The sequence below is a fragment of the Panicum virgatum genome, chromosome 9K (assembly GCF_016808335.1).
Source record: "Panicum virgatum strain AP13 chromosome 9K, P.virgatum_v5, whole genome shotgun sequence".
Classification (NCBI taxonomy): Eukaryota; Viridiplantae; Streptophyta; class Magnoliopsida; order Poales; family Poaceae; genus Panicum; species Panicum virgatum.
Genome location: NC_053144.1, coordinates 6,821,361 through 6,845,753, shown reverse-complemented (window position 1 = coordinate 6,845,753; position 24,393 = coordinate 6,821,361). Strand labels below are relative to the sequence as shown.

Sequence of the window (24,393 nt, the reverse complement as noted above, 5' to 3'; positions counted from 1 at the left end):
TCTAGATGAAAGGAAGACAAGCTACCCGTACTTTTGGAGAGGAATGGCAAGGAAGCCTGTACTTTTGGCGAGGAAGCCTGAAAATCAATCGAAGACAAACTTTCAAGAGGAATGTCGGGGAAGCCTGTACTTTTGGAGGAAAGAAAAAAAACGTTGTCACGCAGCCTGAGATGAGGAAACTTCATTCGAGCAATAGAAAGGATTGAAGAAAAAGCCCAAACAAAATCGAATTGAGCTTCAGCTTGAACAAGAGCTTAACGAATCCTTTGAGCACTTGGAAAAACTCCACCTAGAAAGAGAGAACTTTTTTTTTTGACACAACCATAGAAAGAGAGAACTTTGTTTCTCTTGGTTTGGGAGCGTAACTTTGGTTGGCCAACGAGAGGTTCAGGCGAAACCAGTTGGGGATACTCCGTTGTCCCTTGGGGTCATGGTGCCTGAGCTAGTTGGTGTGTGACAGTTTGTGGATAAGGTCGATGGGGGTAACTTCTAGCATCCAGATGGTAAAATAAACATAGGGCCCACATGTAAGACCAGAGATATATCACCTGTTCTGCGTGGTAACAAAAATCTAGCTTTCATCATTTGGTCGTGTTAATTTGCATCACTAAAATCAAGTCAGTATTTCTATTAGCCTAGCATTTTGTGATTCCTATGTTATGGATTCCTACAATAACAGTCTAACTTTACATTCCTATATTTTGGAATCCTACAGTTTTTCACTCATCACTTCACTTCATTTTTTGCATTTTTTCTGTTCCAATGTTTTGAATTCTTTTGTTCCAAATAGACCCTGTAGCCCATCCAAATCTTGCAAACAAATGTATGTAAGATAGTCCATTCCTTCCGCACCTGCTGTGAGAGCCTGAGGTATGAGAAGGGTGTGGCGCATCACAGTGGTCGGTGTATGTGTATATGTGTTAGTAATTTACAATACAATAGATACACTGCATAAATCAAGTAATGGCGTCCAAAGATCTTGGTGGTTTAGAATCATCAAATGGGAGCACCCATCAAGAGTAGCAAATTTTTTTGAGCACATTACCAGCTCTGAACATCGACTGGTCCATAATCAAGTATTTCGTGGAGTCAGCATGTTATGGGGATAATAATATACTACTAAGATCATATATTATCATCAAGGACTCCGTGGCCCAATGGATAAGGCGCTGGCCTATGGAACCAGAGATTCTGGGTTCGATCCCCAGCGCGGGAGTCGTCTCCCCCCCCCCCACATTGGCATCCACCTCTGTTCATATTTTTTTGATACTTTATGACAAGGTCTTTGATGGTGCTCAGGTAAGTCAGGAGGTTCCAAGCTAAAGGCCCTTGATTTAACCCTTCTGTGTGGAATCTTGACCATTATGGACTTGGCACAATCTCTTCCATTACAATATGAACCATAATGACAAGAAAGTAATATGTACAATTACAAAGGCAATAAGCTAATCAGTGATTACATAGTTATGGTTTTGCTTTGATAGACATATATGTGCTATCCAGACGCTCTTACAAGTCCAGAAGTCCTCCAAGCTCCAGGTCAGCAGCCAATCCTTTTCCACTGACTGATCGCACAGATGGCCAGAACTGCTAGATCAATGGTTTGGCTTTGGTATTTAGGGTTAGGGTTTAGGGTTATGGTATGTTCTGTGTGGAATCTTGACCATTATGGACTTGGCACAATCTCTTCCATTACAATATGAACCATAATGACAAGAAAGTAATATGTACAATTACAAAGGCAATAAGCTAATCAGTGATTACATAGTTATGGTTTTGCTTTGATAGACATATATGTGCTATCCAGACGCTCTTACAAGTCCAGAAGTCCTCCAAGCTCCAGGTCAGCAGCCAATCCTTTTCCACTGACTGATCGCACAGATGGCCAGAACTGCTAGATCAATGGTTTGGCTTTGGTATGTTCCATGGTACATGGTAATCGAACTCCCATAAGGAGAGCAGCTGAGGCGCCTTGAGCCAATTTAATTGCTCAGTAAGGCATAAAAATGCATCATGTTAACTGGGTTGTGCCTCATCCTGCACGGGACAAAGAGTCAACAAAGGGTGTCCTCAGGTTAGGTAATGATACATGAGCGAAATTTTCCAAAAGAAACAACAATGCCACGGGTAGTTGAAGAGGCTGCTTACAGCTTTGGCATTTGGCAAGCATGGAAGAACTTCCTCTGGCTTGCAGTGGCACTGAAGCGATGTCAGTGTTCCATACAGCAATCCAAGGCCACATAATCAATAAGGGTACAAACACCATGAACATCCTGCTTGAGGGCCCCTTGAGAGATGGCATTTGAATTACTTGCCACTAGTTTGTTGGGAACATTACTGGTAGTTGCAGTCACCAGAACAGCAACAGCCTATATACCCCGAAAAAAAGTACAGAACGTTTCAGATTTTGATAATAAAGATGAAAGAAACATAGCAGTTAGCACATGTCAAAAACCTATATAAATGGGCATTCAGAACATCCAAACTTCTTCAGCTATTTATCAATTTAAGAATGCATAAGAAAAGGCAATGTAACTATAAAATTTGCACTTTGGCGAGTGACAATCAAAAACAGCTTATGGTTCATCCACAAGATAAACCAGCTGCAGTAAAAAAAAAACCATCTGATTGAGAATACAGCTTATGGTTCATCCACATGATAAAACCACTTTTTTGTCACATATTCAGGAAAGGACCATATAGTGAGTAACCACATAATGAAACAAGCAGCTACTTTTTCCAAAAAAAAATTTGACCTCAGGGAGAAGACACCCCCAAGCTTTGTCATAAAGGAGGGGATAACGGATAACCAAACCCGAGCTGGCCAGGCAACTTTCACAAAATAGTTCTCAGGGAGAAATCTACACGTGGACATACAAGCACCTGGGTTTGAGGCTTCTGAGCCCAGGTGGGCATCCTCTAAAACTGGAGGGTCTACCATTGCTAGCTGACCTTCTACTATTGATATCGATCAGAACACATACGAAACCAACCCCAAAAGAGCAATTTCATATATTCTGGTGCATGCCATACTTCTTCCAGAAAACAGTATCCATAGGACAATATAATTAAGCGGCAACTTGCAATGGGACAAAATGAGAACAGTTATTGTACAAGAAGATTCATGGACGCTTATATTCGTTAAGGTCCATGGTTCCTAAAACACAATCATATGCAACAGAATGATCTAACATTTTTTAGATTAGAACTATACTATCAGCACAACCAAACATAATCCAAATAAATAACTATTTGGTTGAGTTCAACAAAGCAAAAAAGGACAGAAAAAATTGTTATTTACCTTGCTCTTAATTTGCAGAAGCAAGTCAATCCATCCTTGCTATCCCTAGTAAGATGGAGGTCTGAGTTCCTTTAATCGCCGAACAACTTGCTTCATTGTGGGTCTAGAAGAAAGAGAATCAACTGTACACTTGATACCCAGGTGTAGAATATCAACAAGGTCATCATGCGGGGCCACATCCCAAAGCCCTTCTATGAAGAACTCACGAGCTCGCCCCTTCTGTAGAAGCATGCAAGCCCAGGCAACTATGTTGAATCCATTCCCATATGGAGAGAAAGAAGGATCCAGTGCCTTTTTGTCTGAAATAAGTTCAAGAAGTACAACTCCATAGCTATACACATCTGCCTTATCAGAAACACGGCATGTCATCGCATACTCTGGAGCAACATATCCGAAAGTACCTGCCACACCAGTGGTTGCATGTGTTTCTGAATTTCCAAGCAGCCTTGCTAATCCAAAATCAGAAAGGTATGCGGTGAAATCATTGTCAAGCAATATGTTACTTGGTTTGACATCCCTGTGTAAGATGCGTGGAACGCAATTGTCGTGAAGGTATGCAAGTGCACGTGCAACATCTAGAGCAATTTTATGAAGCATTCTCCAGTCAATAGGTCTTTTAGTCCTTTCTTGTATGAACCTTTCCAAATTGCCACCAGGCAGAAAATTGTATATTAAAAACATCTCTGAATCGCTGAGATGGTATCCTATGAGTGTCACAAGGTTGGGATGGCGACACCTCCCAAGTGTTTTGACCTCTGCTTGGAACTGCTGAATACCTTGGAATCTTCCAATAGCAAGCCTCTTTATTGCCACCAATTTTCCAGGTGCCACCTCAGCTTTGTATGTTGCTCCGAAGCCACCACTTCCAATGCAATTACTTGCATTGAAGCTGCCACTGGCACGTAAAACAGTCTCATATGTCAAAGGAGCACCAATATCAACAAAAACAGTGACTTCCCTTTTCCTGAGAGAACGTCTTGACGGTCTTGATGCACATTTTCGTGTGTAAATATAAAGGATGATCAGAGCCAGGAGAACGGCAACAATTGCTGATGCTGAAGTTATTGAGGCAATCTCTATTTTGCTGAATCCACCGCCACTACTGCCATCAGGAGCTGTATTGTCAGCTGGTGGATTAGTGTCTGTCTCACTTAGAGTTCGGACATTCACTAGTGGATCAGTGAGTGCTGACAATCCACAAGGTTGGAGGGATGGATTTCCACGAACACTGTCGCATGTCAGTAAGTGAAATTTTGAAGGCAGTGGCCCTGACAAGTCATTAAATGAAACATTGAATACGGACAGCGATGGAGAAGAGGTAAGATCAGGAATGTTTCCAGAGAGCCTATTATTATTGAGTAGAAGCACACTGAGATCTCTTAGTGTCACAAGGTTACTTGGGATCTTCCCAACAAGAGAATTTGAAGAGAGATCTAAAACCTTCAGTGATCTCAACTGACCCAAACAGGACGGTATTCTACCACTAAGGTTGTTACCAGCTAATGACAGAAATTTCAAGCTCTTGAATCCTTTGAAACTAGCAGGTATTTGACCCTGCAGCAAATTTCTGCTCATGTCCATCTTGACAAGAGCTCCCAACGAACCAATATTAGCAGGCATCACTCCTGAAATTTGATTGCCAGCTAAATCCAAAGCTCTGATAGCACTGCATTTTGTGCTAAACTCTGCTGTGAGCTGACCAGATATCTTGTTGTCTCGGAAGCTTACAATCAGCTCCTTCAAGCTGCTACACTTCTCCAACAGAATTGAATCCAGTGATCCACTGAATTTATTGTGATCAACAACAAACACATATGACGTCTTGTTTCCGAACCTGTCTGCACTGAATGGCAAGGATGCAAGATGCCCTTCGAGATTGTTCTTTGCAAAATTATGATACACAATAGAATGCCCTCCAGAGTTGTAGAAACTCAATGACAGTTCTTCTAGAGTTTTGGAAATGAGGAGTGAAGAATAACTGGATGTTATTTCATCTAGCATTAGCCGAGACGCACAGACTTTATTCACACATGCTGGAATTGATCCTGACAGTTCATTTCCACTGACATCAAACACATCCATGCAATGTGGACAGAGATCCTTATCCAGCGAACCTGATAATCTATTAGAGCTAAGGTTGAGAAACTTGAGGTTACTGCACAGCCCTAGCTCCCTTGGGATCACTCCAGAAAGTAAATTCTCCCCAAGATTAACCATTTCCAAACTATGACACCTTCCCCAGGTGTTCGGCACAGTTCCTTCCAGCCCAGCCCTTGGCGCCCAAAGAACACTGAGCCTTGGCAAAGCTGTCACACTCTCTGGAATCCCCCCTTCAAACAGATTTAGCTCATGCGAATCGATTGAAATTAACTGGCTAGACAATATGAGAACTGACAAATCTGAGCAATTACCCAACTCTGATGGTACTGGTCCACTCAACCTGTTACCGGAGACATCTAAAACCCGCAGCTTGCTCAGCCTTCCAATCTCTGCTGGAACAGAACCATTCAACAAATTGGAGAACAGCCGCAGTGAAAGGAGCTGCGCGCAATTCCCTAGACTCGAGGGGATGCTCCCCAAGAGAAGGTTTCCGGACAAGTCAAGCGTCTTGAGCTTGGGCAGGCCGCCAAGAGCTCCGGGCACCGATCCAGTGAACCGGTTGCCTGAAAGATCCAACCTTTCCAAGTCTTTGCAGGTGGAAAGGGAGAAGGGGATCTCACCGTGAAGCAGGTTGGAAGCAAGGGTAAGCACCCTCAGCTTCGGCGGGAAGACGGCCAGAAGGGCGCCCCGGAGAGAGTTCCCCGCAAGGTTGACCACCTCGAGCTTCTCCAACCCCCAGATCTCACTGGGGATCTCGCCGCGGAGGCCGTGGAACGGAAAAGAGACCTGTTTCAGCTCGGCGAGGAGCCCAACCGCGGCCGGCAGCTCGCCATCGAGCTCCTCGCCGGTTTCGAAGCGCCGTGAAGGGCCGGGCACCTCCAGAGCGACGACCCGGGACCTCTCGTCGCAGGTGACCCCCGGCCAGGTGCAGTGGTCGGCGCCGCCGGAGTCCGGGGACCACTGCCGGAGCAGCTCCACGGAAGGGAAGGCGTTCTTGAGCTGGAGTAGCGCCGATCTGTCCTGCTCCTGGCCGAGGTGCAACTCGGCGGAAGAAGAGACGGAGGCCGCAGCCGCGAGCAGGAGCAGCAGGAGCGCGGCGGTGGAGGCCGTGCTCCGGTGAGCGGCCACCATCTAGATAGCCGACGGCGACGACCCGGGAATGGACCAGAACCGCTGGAGGAGGCGTCGCTTCCGGTAGGTGCAGGCGGCGGGGAGGGGAGACTTACATGGGGGAGAAGGACTGGAAAGTAATTAGCTAGATTCCGGAGGGGAGACAGCTAGTTTTTTTGCCTGCAAACTTCTCTCCCTCTGATGATCTCGCGCTGGCCTCTCCTCTTCTCCCGGGCTTGCTTCTTCTCTCTCTGGTTGGTGCCGGTCCTCGTTCTGTTGCTTCCTTTCCTTCGATGCTCTTTCTTCTTCTCCGCCACCGTCCCCTACTCGTCGTCCAGGACTCCAGGTCCAACAATAATTCTTCTTTATTTCTTGCTTGATTTTTTTAATCATTTTTGGGCTTGATTGGCGTGACGATTTTGCCCTTGGAAAGATTGGTTTTGTTTGTTGATGGCCTGATGGGGGCTCGCCTGGCCTGCCCATGCTTTGGGGCTGACTCTTCCGCGTCTCGTGCTCGCGTTTCATGGGTGAAAAAAAATATCCATGTACTAATGGCTCTTTGTTAAGGGAGAATGGTGGCAATAGAATTGCTTGATACTACTCCAGTACAGTACTAGACTACTAGAATGTGTGTGTGCCTTGTCGATGTACTAATGGCTCTTTGTTACTTGATGGCTTGATGGTGGTATTTATTCTTTCTAATATGCTTTTACTTTCTTTTGAAACTGAAACGCCAGAAGTGAGAAATGATTACCATGCAGGTTGGGTATTATAGCTTGATAAAAAAATGTTACTCTCTCCGTCCTATAAAAACTATTCGTTTAGAAAATTTCAAACACGTTACTGGTGGTGAGAAATGACCTTATTATCCCTAATTAATTATAGCAGTTGTGATTGAAAATCACGCTGTTTATTGTTCCCAGGATCTTTAATAAATGTAGATGTATTGGAAACAGAAAAATAACATCTACTCCCTCTGTTCCAAAATGTAGGTCGTTTTGATTTTTCTAGATTCATATATTTTACTACGTATCTAGACATATGTTATATCTAAATGCATAGCAAACACTATGAATCTAAAAAAATCAAAACGACCTACATTTTGGAATGGAGGGAGTACTTGAGTACTTGATTGATTGGCTTCTTACCTTTCTCTAGTAAATAGTTTCTTGGTACTTGACATTACTTTATTTCGATAAACCTCATTACAATTTAAATAAACAACCTTTGTAGGATAAACTTTAGAGGCTAAATAAATAGTCTTTGTGGGACGGTGTGAGTATGTAACAGTGACGAAGCAGTAATATTGTAATAAGCACCAGCTGTTTCAGAATTTATTATTTCTCGTATGTTAACATTTTTTCCTTTTCAAATATATATATATAAGTCAAACAATGCAAGATACTCCTTCCAGCTACTCAAAGTAAATTTAACTAATATTTTGTGGTACAAAATATTCATAGAACAGAGGGAAAAAGAAAAAAAATGTTCATACATTTCTTATCACGTGTTGAAGATATATTATCTTCTTTTGCATATCTTTATTTTATTCATTTTTCTAGACATAACGAAAAATTATTAAACAATGTACACAGAGATATTAGTGACACCTAAATCCGCAACAATTACATTTCGTATTACCCAAAATGGGCGCAAAGACATCAACGGCCCCTAGATCTTCAGTGCACGGAGGTACACTGTTCTACGAAAGTTGTAGCACAAGAAAGCTACAGCATGTGCTATTTTCATTGAAAATTCACTAGAAGTAATAAAAATCAACCCAAAAAAACCTTCAAGCTGCCCATCTACCGAGCGTGGGCCCTGCCAGGGAAGACTTGGAGGACGACTGGGTCGGTCTTGCGACGGTGCCCAGTCCAGGAGCACAGCACTGAGCACCAATCATGGCCCACCCTTTCAGTAGCGATGTTTGATCCCCTAAAATAAAAGTAGCGATGTTATGATCAGCTGATGGTGTGGTGCCTGCCTCCTTCCTCTTTCGTTGCACATTCCAATATCTTTGGCATGTTTTCCTTTTCTTTTCCTGCTTCCTTGAGCTGTTCATTTTTGTACTATTTCTCCTGATTTATGTTAGGTAAAGTTGAAAGCTTTTTTGGAAGCAAGATAATAAAAACGGGAAAGGATCAAGTGACAGCAAAAGTGCAGTCTTGTCGACGCCCTGTTTAGTTGCCTTCAAAATTTCAAAACTTTTCAAAATTTCTCATCACATCGAATGTTTCAATGCATGCATGAAGTATTAAATGTAGCTAAACAAAATAAGAGCATCTTCAACAGTTTGGCAAATCGAGTTGCCATCTTTGATTTTTGACAAAAACGTTAAAAATACTCTTCCAACAGTTTGACAAAAGACTTGGCAATTTTTGGCAACTTGGGAAAAACCAGCCTCCAGCGCGTAAATATACGCGCGCGACGCGCTGTTGGCATCGTGGTTTCTAGTCAGGTGGGAGGGTGAAAAAAGAAATAAATAACAGAGAAGGGTTCATGATTTAAGTTTTCAAGAGGTGGAAGGGCATAAATATAATTTTGTTTCTCTCTCAGAGTTCTTGATGTAAGTTAGATCTGGATTTGGCAAGTGAATTATGCCAAACTGTTGGAGATAAGCTCTTTTTTTACTTGGCATATCTTTTTAGAAGTTGGCAAAACACAAGATATGCCAAGTAAAATATGGCAAACTCTTGAAGATGCTCTAACTAATTACACAATTTGTCTATAATTTGTGAGACGAATTTTTTGAGCTTAATTAACCCGTGACGGGATAATAATTAATAAATACAAACGAAAGTACTACGTTACTTTATACTCAAAAGTTTATGCATCTAAACATGACCTAGGCCATCTCCAAAGCCGGTCGAAATCGCCAGCAGACGGCAGCTTTTTTTTCCCCGACGTGGAGGACAGAGAGAAAAAAAAATAAGGCGCGAGCAAGCCTGTAGTCGATTAAGCGCAAACACCTAATGAGAAAGCCACTGTCTCTGACTTTGGCCCTACGTTCCATCACGCTAGTCACATCCACATGATCCGGTGATTTGGCCACCTCATTGGAGACGGCCTTAAGGGCGTATTTAGTTCCCAAATTTTTTTATACAATATCTATTATATCGAATCATCGGACATATGTATGAAATATTGAATGCAGTTGAAAAAAACTCATTACACAGCTTAACTGTAAACGACAAGACAAATCTTTTAAGCCTAACTAGTTCATAATTAAACATATTATCAAATAATAACGAAAGTGCTACAGTACCAAAACTCAAAAAAGTTTCGTGGACTAAACACGCTCTAAGCTATGCCCAGTTGCATCATGGAGTCTGTTAGGAATCCGAGGCTCTAATTTGCAGATTATTTTGTAAACGTAAATGATCATTCAGCATAAATACAATGCCATACATCTTCTCAGGCTAAGCGGGTAAACATATATAAAACATTTACAGCTTGTTTGGTTATAGGGACTTTTCTTTAAGTTCCTGTCACATCAAAAGAAATCTTACCATTTTATATTATCAAATAAAATTTGTTTATAAATATTTTTTGACAGCTGAGTGCTAATTTGCGAGACGAATTTAATGAGTCTAATTAATTCATAATTTGCTACAGTGATGCTACAGTACCATCCGCTAAACATGGATTAATATACCTTATTTGATTCGTCTCGTAGTTTAGCCCTAAGATTTTGTAGTTAGTTTTATAATTAACTTTTATTTAATACTTCTAAATGCTTCTACATGATCTAAAGTTTAGCTCATGAAACCATACAACAGCTTAGTGACATCAATTCAGATTGGCCTGATCGGTCGCAGCGCCCCCCAACCCCCCACCCCCCCCCCCCCCCCCCCACCCAAAAAAAAACTGGGTTTGGACTTTGGACAACTGATGTTGCGTGGGAAGAAGAGGAAGAAAGAAGCGAATCATAGGAGAGGAGACGGTGGCGCAGTCGCTATTGGCTGCGGGCAGCCGAGCCGCGAGTTGCCAGCCGCCAGCGCCAGGTGTGCGCAAGTGTGCAACACGAGCTCCCAACCACCCACCTCACTAACCGCCCGTAGGCAGACCCACCTGTCAGCTCGCTTCTGCGCGTGGTCCGCGCCTCCCTGGAGTTCGCGCTTGACCCAGGGCGTGTTTGTTTCCGCTCGATGCGGACGCGCGACTCGGTCGATGGACGTTCCCCAGAATCGTGATTCTATGGGCCTGTTTGTTTCCGATTAAAAGCCGCTTCTTGGGGGAAGGAATGCGAGAATCGGAAATAATCCCGCCAAACATTTTGCGGTGGGCGCGATTGTTTTCATCGCCGCTTCATTCCGACGGCCGGTTTTGTACTAGAAAGCGAGAATCACGTAACACGGATAGAATCACGATTCTGGGGAACGCCGATCGACCGAGTCGCGCGTCCGCATCGAGCGGAAACAAACACGCCCTATCCGTGTTACGTGATTCTCGCTTTCTAGTACAAAACCGGCCGTCGGAATGAAGCGGCGATGAAAACAATCGCGCCCACCGCAAAATGTTTGGCGGGATTATTTCCGATTCTCGCGTTCCTTCCCCAAAAAGCGGCTTTTAATCGGAAACAAACAGGCCCCCAGGCAGCCGCGTCGCAGCTTCGCCTCGCCGGCGGGCACGTGACGTCGGTGCGACGTCGCGTCCACGTTCGGGAGGCATCGGCCGACTGCGTGCTGACTCGACCAGAGCCGTGCAGGACAAACACCAGCCTTTTCCCCCCTGTGCTAACCGGCAATTACCGACCACGGTCAAGTTCTTTACTCCCTCCGTAAGTCATTTTAAGAATTTTAGAGAGTCAATTTTTTTCAAATTTGACTAAATTTATATGACAAAATAATAGTATTTATGATACCAATTAAATATCATTAGATTCTTTGTTAGCTATATTTTCATAGTGCACCTATTTGATGTCATAAGTTTTTATATTTCTCTCTATAATTTTGGTCAAACTTTAAGATAATTTGACTCTCCAAGATTCTTGGAATGACTTATAATTTAGAATAAAGGGAGTACCTATTTCTAATCACCTAATGTTTCCACTTTAATTTTTAATTTTATTCAACTTCTATCATTAACATGTGAATTTTGATTCATCCCATATGCGAGTCGAACCAGCGCTCTATCCACAACTAGATTACGGTGACCCCTGCAAATTAACTCACTGGCAACTATACGTACCCGATACTTATATAGTCTTTATCTATAGCAATGTATGAGTATATTTGCTTAGTAAATTAAATTAGTGCGAATTGTTGTTCTCTTTTTGAACGAAAATAGTGTGAATTAATCGGTGGAAAGCTACTCAAAAGTCAGTTTCCCGTACCACTGAGCGGACGAAACTTTTAGCGGAAGCCCAGGGTCTGGTACTCTGGTAAAGGTCATAGAAAAGCAGCCACTTCGAGGTAAATTATTGTGCCTGGTAAATCCCGCTGTGTTCCCACCCACCGATGGTTTCTCGGCGGACTAAAAATGGTGGCCACTTGTAGCGGAAATGCCCCGGGGCGGGGCCGCTGGGGGTGAAAAGAGAGGGTAAGGCCCAAATAAATCTGTGGGCCGGGCTACAAGAGCATTTCATGAGACTGGGCTGGATTGGCCTGTTTAGAGCTCACACTTCCGAGTGCTTTGCTGCATCACTTCAGTTGGCAATTTCCTCATCGTCTGACATTTTTTTTCCTGACTTCACATTTCTGATTTTCTGTTGCATAGGAGTAAACACGAACCTAGAGGTCATATGACTGAGTGAGTTCTTCTGCTCACTGGGGCCACTGGCTAGGATGCGATGGAAAAAAGATCAATTTTTTCACGGATCCACTCCCTAGAAGATGTGTTACCGTCAGAAACACCAGCAGATTAGTCTGCATCAGGGCAAACAGATGTAAAGGCAACATCAGACAACTCAGGCAACTTAACATTTCCCTCCTAAACACCCGATTAAACACCACGTCCTCAAGTCAACATTTCCCTCCTACAATCTAAGATTTTACAGCAGAGAAAAGTGAATGGAAATTGCAGCAACCACAATGCGGGTCATCCAAACCTAGTTCTTCGCCTGAACGCGGTGCCATCAATAGGGTTCCGTCTGCCTGCCACTAGAAGAAAAGTTGAACAAACAAGACGCCCGACACAGTGCGGCGTAGGGGCGTCTCGTCTCGGCGCCGTGATCACGCGCTCAGGCAGAGAGCCATGAGCGAGGAGGCTAGGATCACCAGTTGAGCAGCGACTCCAGCCACCGGGAGAACACCCACGCCGCTGTTGTCGTTGAGGGCTGACGGGCCCATCGTCGGGGGGCTGTAAACGCCAGGCGAACCACCATTGCTTGTAGCAGCGGCGCTGCACAACACAGATGAACATGAGCAGTCAGTTTCAAAGGCCAGATGCATAGGCAGATGAGATGGGGGTAGTACAGTCTCTATTGTTGATGCTTGCTCGGCTATCTCTGGGATACCATTAAGTCAGTTGTGTGCGTGCTTTGGCCTTTGAGTGATCATATTAAAATTCCAAATGTGGTGTTTGCTTATCATGCTCAAAAAAAAAAAAACGCTACTACGCTAGCAATTTATTATTGCAGGCATTTACAGATGAGGCCAGAGGAATGCAGGTCACTCCTGCAGTTGCAGCCAAAGACCAGCTGAATGCCAGGGTTCATCAACCCCACCCCGACAACGAGACCAGACCAGGAAGGCATCAAAATCATACAGTAAGAGCATGGCCAATAAGCTTGGCTATAAGCCAAGTCCATGTCATCTCTTCGCATCTTCCAACTTCATTTATTTAAATTTGTTTGGACCCACCTCGTCCTTGAGTGGAGGCGTTCCTGACTTTGAAAGCGCTGTGGTTGGATGAGAGGAAGTGGCAGACCCCACCTACTCAAGGAACAGTGCAAGCGCTCGCGGTCACAGGAGCAAGCTCACTCTTCGCCTCTTTTATCTCTCCTCCAGCTCGGTCCGGCAGCTGATGTGTTGGGCGAAACGCCCATTGCTGTACCTGCCCTAAGAATCTTAGAACCTACTTTGAAGAATGCTCACATCTAATGGCCTGATAGCATTCCAGGCTATGTTACTCGGATACCGGTACGGGTATCGGATACGATACCGTATCAGATACGCGGATACGCACTTCCTCAAAAAACACCGATACGGGGATACGGCTAGAATAATTTAATATTAATAATTTTTATATAAAATATCACACTCTTGAGTGATGAGAGTAGTATTTACATCAAACTAATAGTATTGTAGTGGCTAGAGTCCTACTCAACTGGAGAGAATCAACTGGCCCTCAAAAAAAAAACCCCCCGAAGAGATCAAGTGCATCTGGACCCCGCGGCCCCCTCCCTCCCATTCTTTCTCTCTTTCTCTCTCTCCACGCCTCCTCTGCTCTCGATCTCTCTCCCTCTCCCTCCCTCCTCGCGGCCGGGGCGGCCGGCGCGCTGGCAGCAGGGGCGCCCATCCTCCGGCCACCGCCTCGGGCCACCGCCGCGCCGAGCTGCTTGGGGCTCGACCCCCCTCCCTCCCTCTCCGGCGAGGGGAGCAGCGCGGCCAGGCTGGGCAAGCCCAGGTCCGGCCGGCGACGGCGGCTCCATCCGCTAGCTAGTTCCCCTCCTCCCAATGGCGCGGCGGCAGGCCTCTTGCCTCCCTTGCGGCGCGGCCTCCACCGCACCTAACTCCTCCGTCCGCATCCCGCCACCGTCGAGGCCGCCTAGCCGCTCGCCTCTGGCTCGCGCACGGCCGCGCCGCCTCCTCTCTCTCTGAAAGTGCATCTCGGCCCCTAATGTGTTTTGGTGGATTGATTGACACCACGATTAAAGGACTAACTATCTTGTTGAGTATATGAGCAGGAATTGATTAACACAATTGTAATCTATGTGATGAAATGAATCAAGATTCAAGACACATGCTCATATGACAAGATGAATGACATGTTCTAGTATGAGAATATTAACAAGCAACAGCTACCATGGAAATTGGGATATATATCAACGATAATGAATTTATTAGTATATCCAAATGAAGCTTGTTGACATAAGTGGAATTCAAAATGACAAGCCAAGGTATTGTGAATGAGACAAAGGTATGCTTAGGCATAGTCTCACAATTGAAGAAACTTGTCATAAGGAATATATGAGATAGTTGATGATCAAGCTAGCATGAAAGAAATGATGTTCATTGTAATGGCAAAATCAATGTGAGTTCAAGAGGGCTCTTGAGGATAAATGGATGGGATCGAAAGGCGTGTTTCTAGAGGCTATGTAAGCAAAGGCTTGGCATGAGCAAATAAACCGATAATGATCAAGTCCAAGAATTCTAAGAGACATGGAGAATTTCATATTGACAAGTGTCATTCATTAGAGAAGAAAAACTGCTTGTGGATCAAACATAGATTTCATTGTAAGTTAATTGTGATACAAGCCTATATGAAGCTATATGTGATGCAAGGATGAAGAGTTGAAATTCGGGAATGGGCTTCTAGGTACTAAGCTTGGAGAAGGGCAATTGTGGTTGTGCCGATGAACCAATGCTAGGGTGACGAAACGTTCATTGGGTTCAATTTGAAGAATCTTGGTCATGTGTGGTGTTCATGTTGGCAAGTATCAATCTTTCTAGAATCTTGTTGTGAAGATGGCGACTTGAATTAGAAGTGGATTTCATTCAAGGATAAAGGTTCAAGGTCACTAGCTCAAGGAAGATGTGCTCAAAGTAAAGAAGCCAAGTTGGATGCACACCTCAGATTGTGATTGATCAACACACGGCATAGGATGAAAAATAGAAGCTCAAGAAGTTGAAATGTAATTTATCTTTGATCTTGAGTTTAGGTATGCCGTACTATCAAGATGGATGCATCACAATAGTCTTTGGTTTAGTCTCAGTGCTCAAGTAACCCATGTGAGTTGAGAGAGACACAAAAGCCTCAAGAACACTTATTAACTTTGCTGCCAGGGCAAATCCGGAACTTCCGGATTTGGAATCCGGAAGTTCCGGATTTGGCACACGTGGTACTAACGGCTAGTTGGTTTGAAAACCCGGAGGTTCCGGGTTGTAGAATCCGGAAGTTCCGGATTCTAACTGTCACATAACGGCTAGTTTTGTTGGGACTGACTATTTATACCCCTTAGCCCCCTCCTTGGTGGGCTGCTGTTCCAGGCTCCATTCTATTGATTGCTGGTCGTCCCAAGAAGCTTGGTAGCCATAGTTGAGCTCTCCCCAACCTCTCTTTGTGAGATTGTGTGATTATTGTATATCCTTGAGTTGGGTTGAGAGAGTTGAATGCTTGAGAGCACTAGAGAGCACAGCAAACCTTGAGCACTTGAGATTAGCCGTGATTTGTGTGATTTGCATTTGTTACTCTTGGAGGTGAAGCCTCCTAGACGGCTAGGCGTCGCCGGCTAGCTCCCAAGGATTGTGGTGAGCAGCGGCAAGTTTATTGCAACACCGATCTTGTGCCACGAGGGCGCATGGTCATATAGTGGAAGGAGGAGATAGCTTGACCTTGGGGTCGATATAAGCTTTCTCAACGGAGACTAGGATTCACACGTGGGTGCACGGGGTGAATCTGAACTTCGGTAAAACAAATCCTTGTGTTCATTGCATTTACATTTGTTTTGTGGATTTGAGGAACTCTCCATTAGACACTTGTGTCTTGGAGATATTGTGTTTTCGTATGTGCAGGATCTGCGTGAACCTGCTCAAGGAACTTCTCTGAGCAGACTCTACATTTGGGGTTTGAATTTACATTCATTTATTAGCACTACTCTTTGTGTTCACTCTGTTCTGAGTGAACTCGGAAGTTCCGGATTGACAAACCCGGAAGTTCCGAGCTCACCCACTGTCTAGCCCAAATCCGGAAGTTCCGGATTTGAAACCCGGAAGTTCCGGGTTTGGCAGACAATGAATTTTATCCGCTGCGTTTGAGTGAAAATTTGTAGGTGCGCCTATTCACCCCCCTCTAGGCGACATCACGGTCCTTTCACTCTCGCGTCTCTCCCCCCATGGTTTCCCTCTCACATAGGTGTTCCATACGTGTCGGATACGTGTATCCGAGCCAATACGTATCTATATTTTTGAGATACGGCTGAAAACGTATCCGAAGCGTATCCAAAGCGTATCCGTATCCGATACGTGTCAGATACGGATACGCCACTCTCCAGGCGTATCCACGTATCATAGATTCCAGGTTCTTATGAATACCACTACTCCCATAGCTTGAAAAAGGAGGCAGGAATATGCGAGAACCTACACAGAAACAAACGCACAAGAAAAAGAGACAGAGAGGCTGGCTCATCTAGCTGGTTGATGGAACCAGAAAGGTACCGGATTCCCCTAAAAAGACTCCATGAATACAGAGTTGTTCATGGCATGGATGCAGGCAAATGTGGGAAAGGAAAGAACTACGCGCAAATCGCCTTTATACCAGAATTTCCAGCCCAAGAACAACACACGGCCAATTGAGTTCTTGCATGATTCCCCAGTGCTCCTGGGTGATTTCAAAAAAAAAAAAGGAACACACGGCCGCCCAACGGATGTTGGTACTGGTACCACAAGGCCAAAGCAACCATATCTGTCATGGCACTACTAGGACCCTGGACCCAGGCTTAGGCATTAAGACATTCTCAAGAGGGCCAAGCAGAACTGGCAACGTCCATCAGATTGATTCAGGGGGTTTAAGAAAGATGCGACTTTTTCCTGAATCCTGAACAATCCCTATCTTCTTTCCATCGGCTCAGTAAATGGGAAATGCTAGCTGGTTTTTTGCTCTGATTAGTAAAGGTAAAGTAATGGATCCAACTCACACCTGTTGTGCTCGTGCCAAGAAAAGAGAGAAAGGAGTAGGGAAAGTAGCAATGCCGTGCGAGGATTACCTTGAGGTTGCAGGGTAAGTGCAGCCATTGCCGCCTGCAGCCAAGAAACACGGCGTCAGGAATCTAAACCAAGAAAGAAATCGAAACTCCGGCCAACCACAGATATAGAAGAGAACTAGAGAAGGCATTTCATCTGAACCTTGGGCGGAGGGATTCAGAAAGAAGAGCGAGCAGGTTCCTTACTCGGGTCGGTGCTGGAAAGCACGGCGGTGCCGGAGAAGACGCATGCCTGCGCGTTCTGGTTGTTGCGCTGGTAGAAGCTGTTGACGGCGTAGGAGCAGTGCGCCCTGACGGTGTCCGGGGCGAAGCAGGGCCCGTTCTGCAGGATGGGCTTGCAGTCGGCGCCGGCGCCGCACGCGTAGTCGAGCGTCTTCTGCAGCGCGCTGTCCCCGAGGTCCGAGCGGCACACGCACCAGGCGCCGTCTTCCGAATCCAATCGCCGCAGGCAATGCAAGAAACAATTTTCAGAAGGGTTGCCGAGAGACGAAACCAAGAGAAGAAAGAAATCCATGGCGGCGCGGCGCACCTGAGCGGCCGGCGAGCGCGGCGGCGACCGCCACCAGCAGGAAGAGGCGAGCCGCGTCCGCCATGGAGCACGCCGTGCTGTGCTGCGGCGGCTGCGAGGTTTGCAGACGGCGGCGACGGCGAGCAAAGCAACCTCGACAGGGGTGGCGGCGTCCCTTCCCTTGTGTAAAATCCCCGAAGCGATGAGGGGGGGTTTAAATGCAACGGCAGGCGAGCAGGCGCCAGGAAGGGTTTCCCTGTTTGGCTCCTCACGAGTCACAAGCGAAGGGAAGAAGGGTCGGGCGGATCGGGGGTCGGGTGTCTTCTGTTTTCACGAGCACGCGCAGGGCGCCCGTCTGCTGCACGCTGGGCGTGCCGCGTGCAGCAGCGCAGCGCCCCCGTTTCGTGAAGTGGCGTGTCCGCCGCTGCCGCTGCCCGGCCGGTCCGGCGCCAGTGCCAGAAGGCAGTGTGGCTTTTCATGAACGGTCAAAAAACGCATGGCCAGAGAGCCTGACTGGACCAGGTGGGTGGTTATGGCAGACGTGCTGACCCTGTGCCCTGCGCGCCGGGTCCCACCAGGGTGGGTGCAGTAAATGTGACTACTACCCGTATGCTTTGTGTGCCAGGGTACTGTACAGGGAGTATACTGTCCGTTTGCGTTGGCCTGAGCCTCTCCGCACTCGTCATTCTCTAAATTCACTTTCTAAAAGAAATATTTTTATCTGGTCATCAAGATTCTCCTCTTTATATTTAGTTTCTCCGCGTTCATTCACTATCTAAATTTCTACTCTATACCAACTACCGCGAGTGGAGCCCACGTGTCATAATTATTTTTCTTTTTTTACCCCTCCCTCCCCACTCTCTCTCTCTCCCACCGCGGCCCCTCTCTCTCCCTCCGCCACCGCGCCCCTCCTCCCCCGACCACCGCCGCCGGCCACCTTCTCCGGCCTCCGCCGCGGTCCACCTCCTCCTCCGGCGGCGGGCCTCGCGACGCGGCGGCGAGATCCGGGCGCGGAGGCCGAGGCCTGCGCGGCCGGTGCCCGAGCAGGCCCGCGCTCCGCCCTGCCCCCCGTGGCCATGGCGGCGGCGCTCCCCGACTGCCGGCGCCGGCCTCAGGGCGGGATGGCGCGAGTCGGCCACGGAGGGGGCCGCGCGCGTGCCCCTCCTCCCTCCCTCCCTCCCTCCCTACCCCACTCCCAACCCCCCCTCCTGCCCCTCCCTCCCCTGCTCACTGCGCCGGCAAGCGCGCGAGCCCGCGCGGGCCAGCGGCGGCGGCGGCACGGCTCGCCCCGAGCTCCGCCCGCCCGAGCACCGGCCGCCGCGCCTCTCCCTCTCCCGTCGGCGGAGCTCGCCCATCGCTGGCGCCACTCTTCCCCCTCCCTCGCCGGCGACTAGATCCGGAGCGGTGCGCGGCCGGCCCCTCCTCCCTTCCTTCCAGGGCGGGCGGCCGGCCCCTCCTTGCGCAGCGGAGCTTGGCGCGGCATGGATGCCCGCGCTGCGAGGCAGAGGCGTGGGGCCGAATCCCCTCCCCTGCTCCTCCCCGTTAGCGGAGCTCCGGCCGGCCCCCTCGGCAGCCTTGACGGATCCGGCCGCCACCGCCGCCTCCCTCCTCCTCCGTCGCCGGCGCGGGGCCATGGCGGGCCGCGCGGCGAGACAGCCGCCACCTCTGCTCATGGAGCTCGGCGGCTGCGGCGGAGCGCTGCGGCGACGGGCGCGGGAGGAGGACAGGGTGCAACTGCCGGCGGCGGGCCCCACGCCACGTCGCTACCGCGCTAGCTTTGGCGCGCGGGAGCCCCGTCCGCAACGGTAGCGCGTGGGGTAGCGAGTGCCGCTGTAGCCAAAAAAGTGCGCTATACGTGCGCTAAAGCCTTACACAGCGGGGTAGCGAGTCCCACTGCGGAGAGCCTGAAGGGGAGACCCCAACGGCCAAGTCACCACGGCACCACCCCGAGGTCCCAAACCCAGGCAAGGGTTCTGCACTTGTGCTGTCCTGTCCTGGCAGCCATGGATTTGGGGAGCTTGGGGGCCCAATGGCCAATGGACCCCTGGAATGTTGGATAGGGGCGCGCACTACTTCCACAACCCGTGTACATCTCGATGCACCATGGGTTCAGTTCATCACAGGTTCACAGTGCAGCTAGGTGCATTGCAGTATTAGAGTAATGGCACTTGGTCCGCTACATCCCGCGGCCGTGCCTTTAAAAGGCACGAAGCTGCACGAGCAATTGGTCGTTTGAAATTTACATGAATCAGTTTTTCAAAAAGAGATTCACACGAACCTACTGCTGCAAGAGTATTGCTAGGAGCAAATCTTTGCCTATACGTAAGCGTCTGCATAATGACAGTTTGGTCACAAAGAAACGCACGAAACGCGTCGTGTGCTATCAAATCATGCCGATACTTGCAACTTGCCATGACAAGGGCCATGTCCACGGGCGCGGCAGCCCCACTGGGGATTTGGGGGGCGCTTGATGTTTCTACCCGTTGAGGTGCTGTCGCAGTCAGAACTCCGAGCACCCACCTTTGTCCGGTTTCACTGTGTGGAGTATCAAGTATGGAGAGCAACCCTTCTCTTCAACTTCAAGGCGTAAATAATACCGTCACCATCAGCAGCACCAACAAATGCAATGCGGCACTGACCCCCCTATACTGCTGTACTGACGCTCTACAAGTAGGAATAGAACGCAGGCCAAGAAAGCAAAGCCTACGAAATAACATTTTCTTGCGGTACATGGCATGGCACCGAGAAAGCAATGGATTGCAGGGTGGCAGTTTGATTTAGATAAAACGAAAGTGTTTTTCTCTCACCAGTCAACAACAATATTTTCTCTCTCACACCAAACCAGCAGACACCAGTACTTTTCTCTCACAACAAATCAGCACTAACCACCAGCCACGGCACAGCGAACAAAAGCAGACATCTCTTCAGGTAAAAACAAAAACAAACACCAGAAAACAACATGTATTAATAGCTGGTGGCCGGTGCTAATTTGGTGTGTGAGACAAATACTGTTGGTTGACTGGAGAAGCAGCCAGCAGAACAAAGTCAGAAATATGAATACACATGTACTAGCATTTACTAATCTACTCGTTGATAGAACCCTATGAGATACGCTCAGACGTATTTATAAATGTGGCTGCAAAAATGCAATTTCGGACAGTTCATTACGCGGTTTTCTAACATAGATGTGAATTTCTCATCCATTGCTGGGTAGTCATTTCATGTCTCAACCAACAGAGATAGATGACTCCAAGTTGGAAGCATGCAGCAGTAAGATTTACATATTTTCATTCATCACCATGGTTAGCTACATACATTCTGTCAATCGCTGGGTATAGAGATTAAATACAAATACAGCGTGCAGTTCACATGAGAATAATCATACAGCGTGGTAGCTGAAGATTAATCCCAGTCAGCGTCAAAGAACCCAGCGTCTTTCATTTCAGAATAGTAGACGTTCTCTAGGAGCATGTCTTCCTCCTACACAAATAAATCAGCAAAGAAAAACAATTTCACTAAAACAAGCACACGAAATTATACCAGTAGACAAAATCAGGAAGAATCCTTTAAAAAAAAAGCTCAGAAAAAAGCACTACAGAAAAACTAAGTAACAGATCATAGGCAAGAAGGTACCTGGAAGAAGTCTGCTAAGAAAGTTGCGTATAGGAGAGGAAGATAAAGAGAATGATAGCATACAGTTGTGAGGTTATATAGCCTAAAAAAGGAGGGGTCATCGTCAAATATAGCTCTTGAAGATGAATAAGATACCATAAACTTTGAAAATAGCGTTTACCATAAACCAAATCCAGCTCCACTTGCAACAAGGAAACATCCAAACAGTGATATGCCATTCAGTAGCAACATCGCGCATACGTAGTTGTAGTATGCTGGTTTTGCTGGAGTAAAGCAACCACGAGATCATGGTCATCAAAGAGAAAACAAAATATTTTGAAATATACAAGATACTACTGAGAACAGTAACTGATTACCAGGTAGCCTGTCTCTCCATCTTGAGTGATGCATGAAAACAATCAGACCATAGATTCCAGTAAGCACCAGTTTGTGGAGAATCCATAGGCCCCATTTCCCACCAGTTCCTTGATCAGCATCAATGAACAAAGGAACACCGAAGCCAAAAACATATATGGTCTGAATAAAGACAAAAGTTAGTTCATGGGTAACATAACATAACGTAAAGGCTGTAACAAGGGAAATGGAGAATTAACCCAGTTTCCACTGGCAGTGTAATTCAACACAATGAAACATCGCAAGGTGTAACAGGTCTGCTTAAGTCACGAGGCCTTGTCTTTTTTTGAGCAGCCAAAAAATCCTTTTGCAGTGGGCAGGAGATGAGCAAGCAAGATTTATTACCAATAGAAAACCTATACCTACTTGCAATGACCAATCCATTATGGAACAATGGAAACAACATATTATATTGTATTAATAAAGGAACATTATGGACAAGATACACCAGTCAATGGAAATAACGGATTATGGACAAGTCATGTCATATTTGAAAATTTATGCCTGCATTTTGGAGTAGCATCGTACCTTGAGCAATACATCAGCAGCAACTACAGCTCCAGAGATAACAAAGGTTCGCGCCAAAGACTCAAAACCACTGGCATCATTTCCTTGAAGTAGAAATGCTATGAGACTGACTTCCAAGAACAGCATTCCTGATTTTGTAAACAGTGACAGCACATTCCATGAGAATGCCCTGTCAGGCATACATTGCCATGCCTGCCATTTGAGGGAACAAAATAGGTTTCATATTTATAAAAGAGAACAGTCAATATAAAATGTAAAAAAAATACAATACAGACGAAATTTGAATTCATAAGGCCATGATTGTTCATTTGATCTCCCTGCTGTACAGAATCATCCCATCTAATCAAAATATGAATCAATCCACTTATTTTAATAACAATACCAAGACGTGCACTTGAAACCTAAGCCTAATAACCGAACAAATGTAAAGTCTTGGTACTTATTCGAATATCACCTAGTCACCAGGGTTTTATTTTTCCTTTACCCACTGGAGCTTGCTACCTGTTCATCATTACCAGCTGTTACCTGACCACCAGAAGGTTTCTCTTTCCTTTTTGGAAACCCACCAAAGCTTGCTACTGGCTCATCATTATGATTATGATTCCCTGGCCATTGACCAACTCTTAGCCTATCCATCCTACCCATAGGATTAAATCACAACCCGGTCTTCAGTTATTCCATTACCAAGTTGAAGCATCAAAAGACTACTAAGCTACAGCTAATGCTCAACCAAAAGTTCACATTCCACTCTGTTACCCATTTATTCTACTCAGCAATCGAACACTAGCAGAAATACAAACGTCAATGCTTGTTACTTGAAATCGAAAACAAATTTCAAAAGTTTCATGATCATCACTTTGGTCGGTGTAGGCTTGTGGCAGCTGATTTTCACCAACTAATTAATGACTCATTAGGTCCACTTGCCCGGAATTTTCACGAAGTAATGCCCCTGCTTTGCAGTTTGCACTAGTAATTACTAGAACAGCACGCACAACATGCTACTGCTTGCTGACTTTTCATGGAGGAATAACCCCTACATATCGAATGCTCAGATCAACAACTTAATCAAATAACATAGCGCTTCATGATCAGGCAATCCGGACTTAGAGACAACCAACAGATGCTAGCAATCGAACCTGCAGGAAGCACCAGAGGAGGTTGAGCAGGGCGACGGCCCAGAGGAGCGCGTAGTACGCGACCACAACGACGTGGGAGCGGCCGTAGCTGAGCCTGCGGAAGCTCCGCCGCGCCTGCCAGGCCAGGAACCCCACGAAGGCCAGCGACGGCAGCATCACCGCCAGGCTGTACCACACCCCGTGGCAGTCCGATACCCACCACAGCGGCCCCGCCGACGACGCCGCAGCTCCGCCCGACGACGCGTTAGCCTCCGGCGCCACCGCCAGCGCCATCGCGCCCTCCGCGAGCAGCGCCCGCATCTCAGTCGCCCACTCGCCGGAGCTAGGGGCGGGGATGGGAGGTGGGTGCGCCCTAGGGTTTGGGTCGGTGTGGGGGGATTTCCGGTTCGGAGGTGGAGTCGCACGGAGATTGAGCCGGTTGCCGAATCGGTAAGATTTTGGGGTCAAAAGGCAGAGGAGGACGAGGACGGCGTACGCAATATTGCGGGCTGACACGAGCACGACTACACGAGGTGCAAACCGGGGCATCATGTTTCATTAGAATCTTTTTAAATTCAACTTCATTTAAAGAAATACATGAATTCAGAGAGAGAGAGAGAGAGAGAGAGAGCATAAATTTCCATGATATCCAACCTCAAGTTAGTTTTCCTCATATTTTCAAAAAAAGAAGTTAGTTTTCCTCTTATTTTTTTTACGTATACTAATTTTCCTCCAAAATTATATGCATTCATGTATCCCAAATAAATCCTAGGAAATTTCATGAGGGGCAAGCCCTTGTTCTTGTTTCAAAGGGTTATGTAGGGAATTTCCTATATTATAA

General features: G+C 46.7%; 3 protein-coding genes across 3 annotated transcripts; all 3 read right to left on the bottom strand.

The window, feature by feature from the left end:
- Nucleotides 1–1,666: 1,666 nt before the first annotated feature.
- LOC120649721 (LRR receptor-like serine/threonine-protein kinase RPK2) lies at nt 1,667–6,855 on the bottom strand. Its single transcript, XM_039926592.1, has 3 exons — nt 3,302–6,855; nt 2,149–2,369; nt 1,667–2,037 (listed from the first exon to the last, which is right to left on the bottom strand). The coding sequence occupies exon 1, from the start codon at nt 6,530–6,532 to the stop codon at nt 3,347–3,349; it is 3,186 nt and encodes a 1,061-aa protein (XP_039782526.1). The 5' UTR covers nt 6,533–6,855; the 3' UTR covers nt 1,667–2,037; nt 2,149–2,369; nt 3,302–3,346.
- A 5,528-nt stretch (nt 6,856–12,383) lies between these two features.
- LOC120649720 (PLASMODESMATA CALLOSE-BINDING PROTEIN 3-like) lies at nt 12,384–18,199 on the bottom strand. The gene is made up of 4 exons (XM_039926590.1): nt 17,905–18,199; nt 17,562–17,801; nt 17,379–17,412; nt 12,384–12,853 (listed from the first exon to the last, which is right to left on the bottom strand). Exons 1-4 carry the CDS (start codon nt 17,966–17,968, stop codon nt 12,685–12,687), a joined length of 507 nt encoding a protein of 168 aa, XP_039782524.1. The 5' UTR covers nt 17,969–18,199; the 3' UTR covers nt 12,384–12,684.
- A 2,866-nt stretch (nt 18,200–21,065) lies between these two features.
- On the bottom strand, nt 21,066–24,033 carry LOC120649719 (protein CANDIDATE G-PROTEIN COUPLED RECEPTOR 2-like). Its single transcript, XM_039926589.1, has 6 exons — nt 23,574–24,033; nt 22,438–22,629; nt 21,873–22,032; nt 21,677–21,779; nt 21,517–21,598; nt 21,066–21,363 (listed from the first exon to the last, which is right to left on the bottom strand). Exons 1-6 carry the CDS (start codon nt 23,871–23,873, stop codon nt 21,286–21,288), a joined length of 915 nt encoding a protein of 304 aa, XP_039782523.1. The 5' UTR covers nt 23,874–24,033; the 3' UTR covers nt 21,066–21,285.
- Between the last annotated feature and the right edge of the window lie 360 nt (nt 24,034–24,393).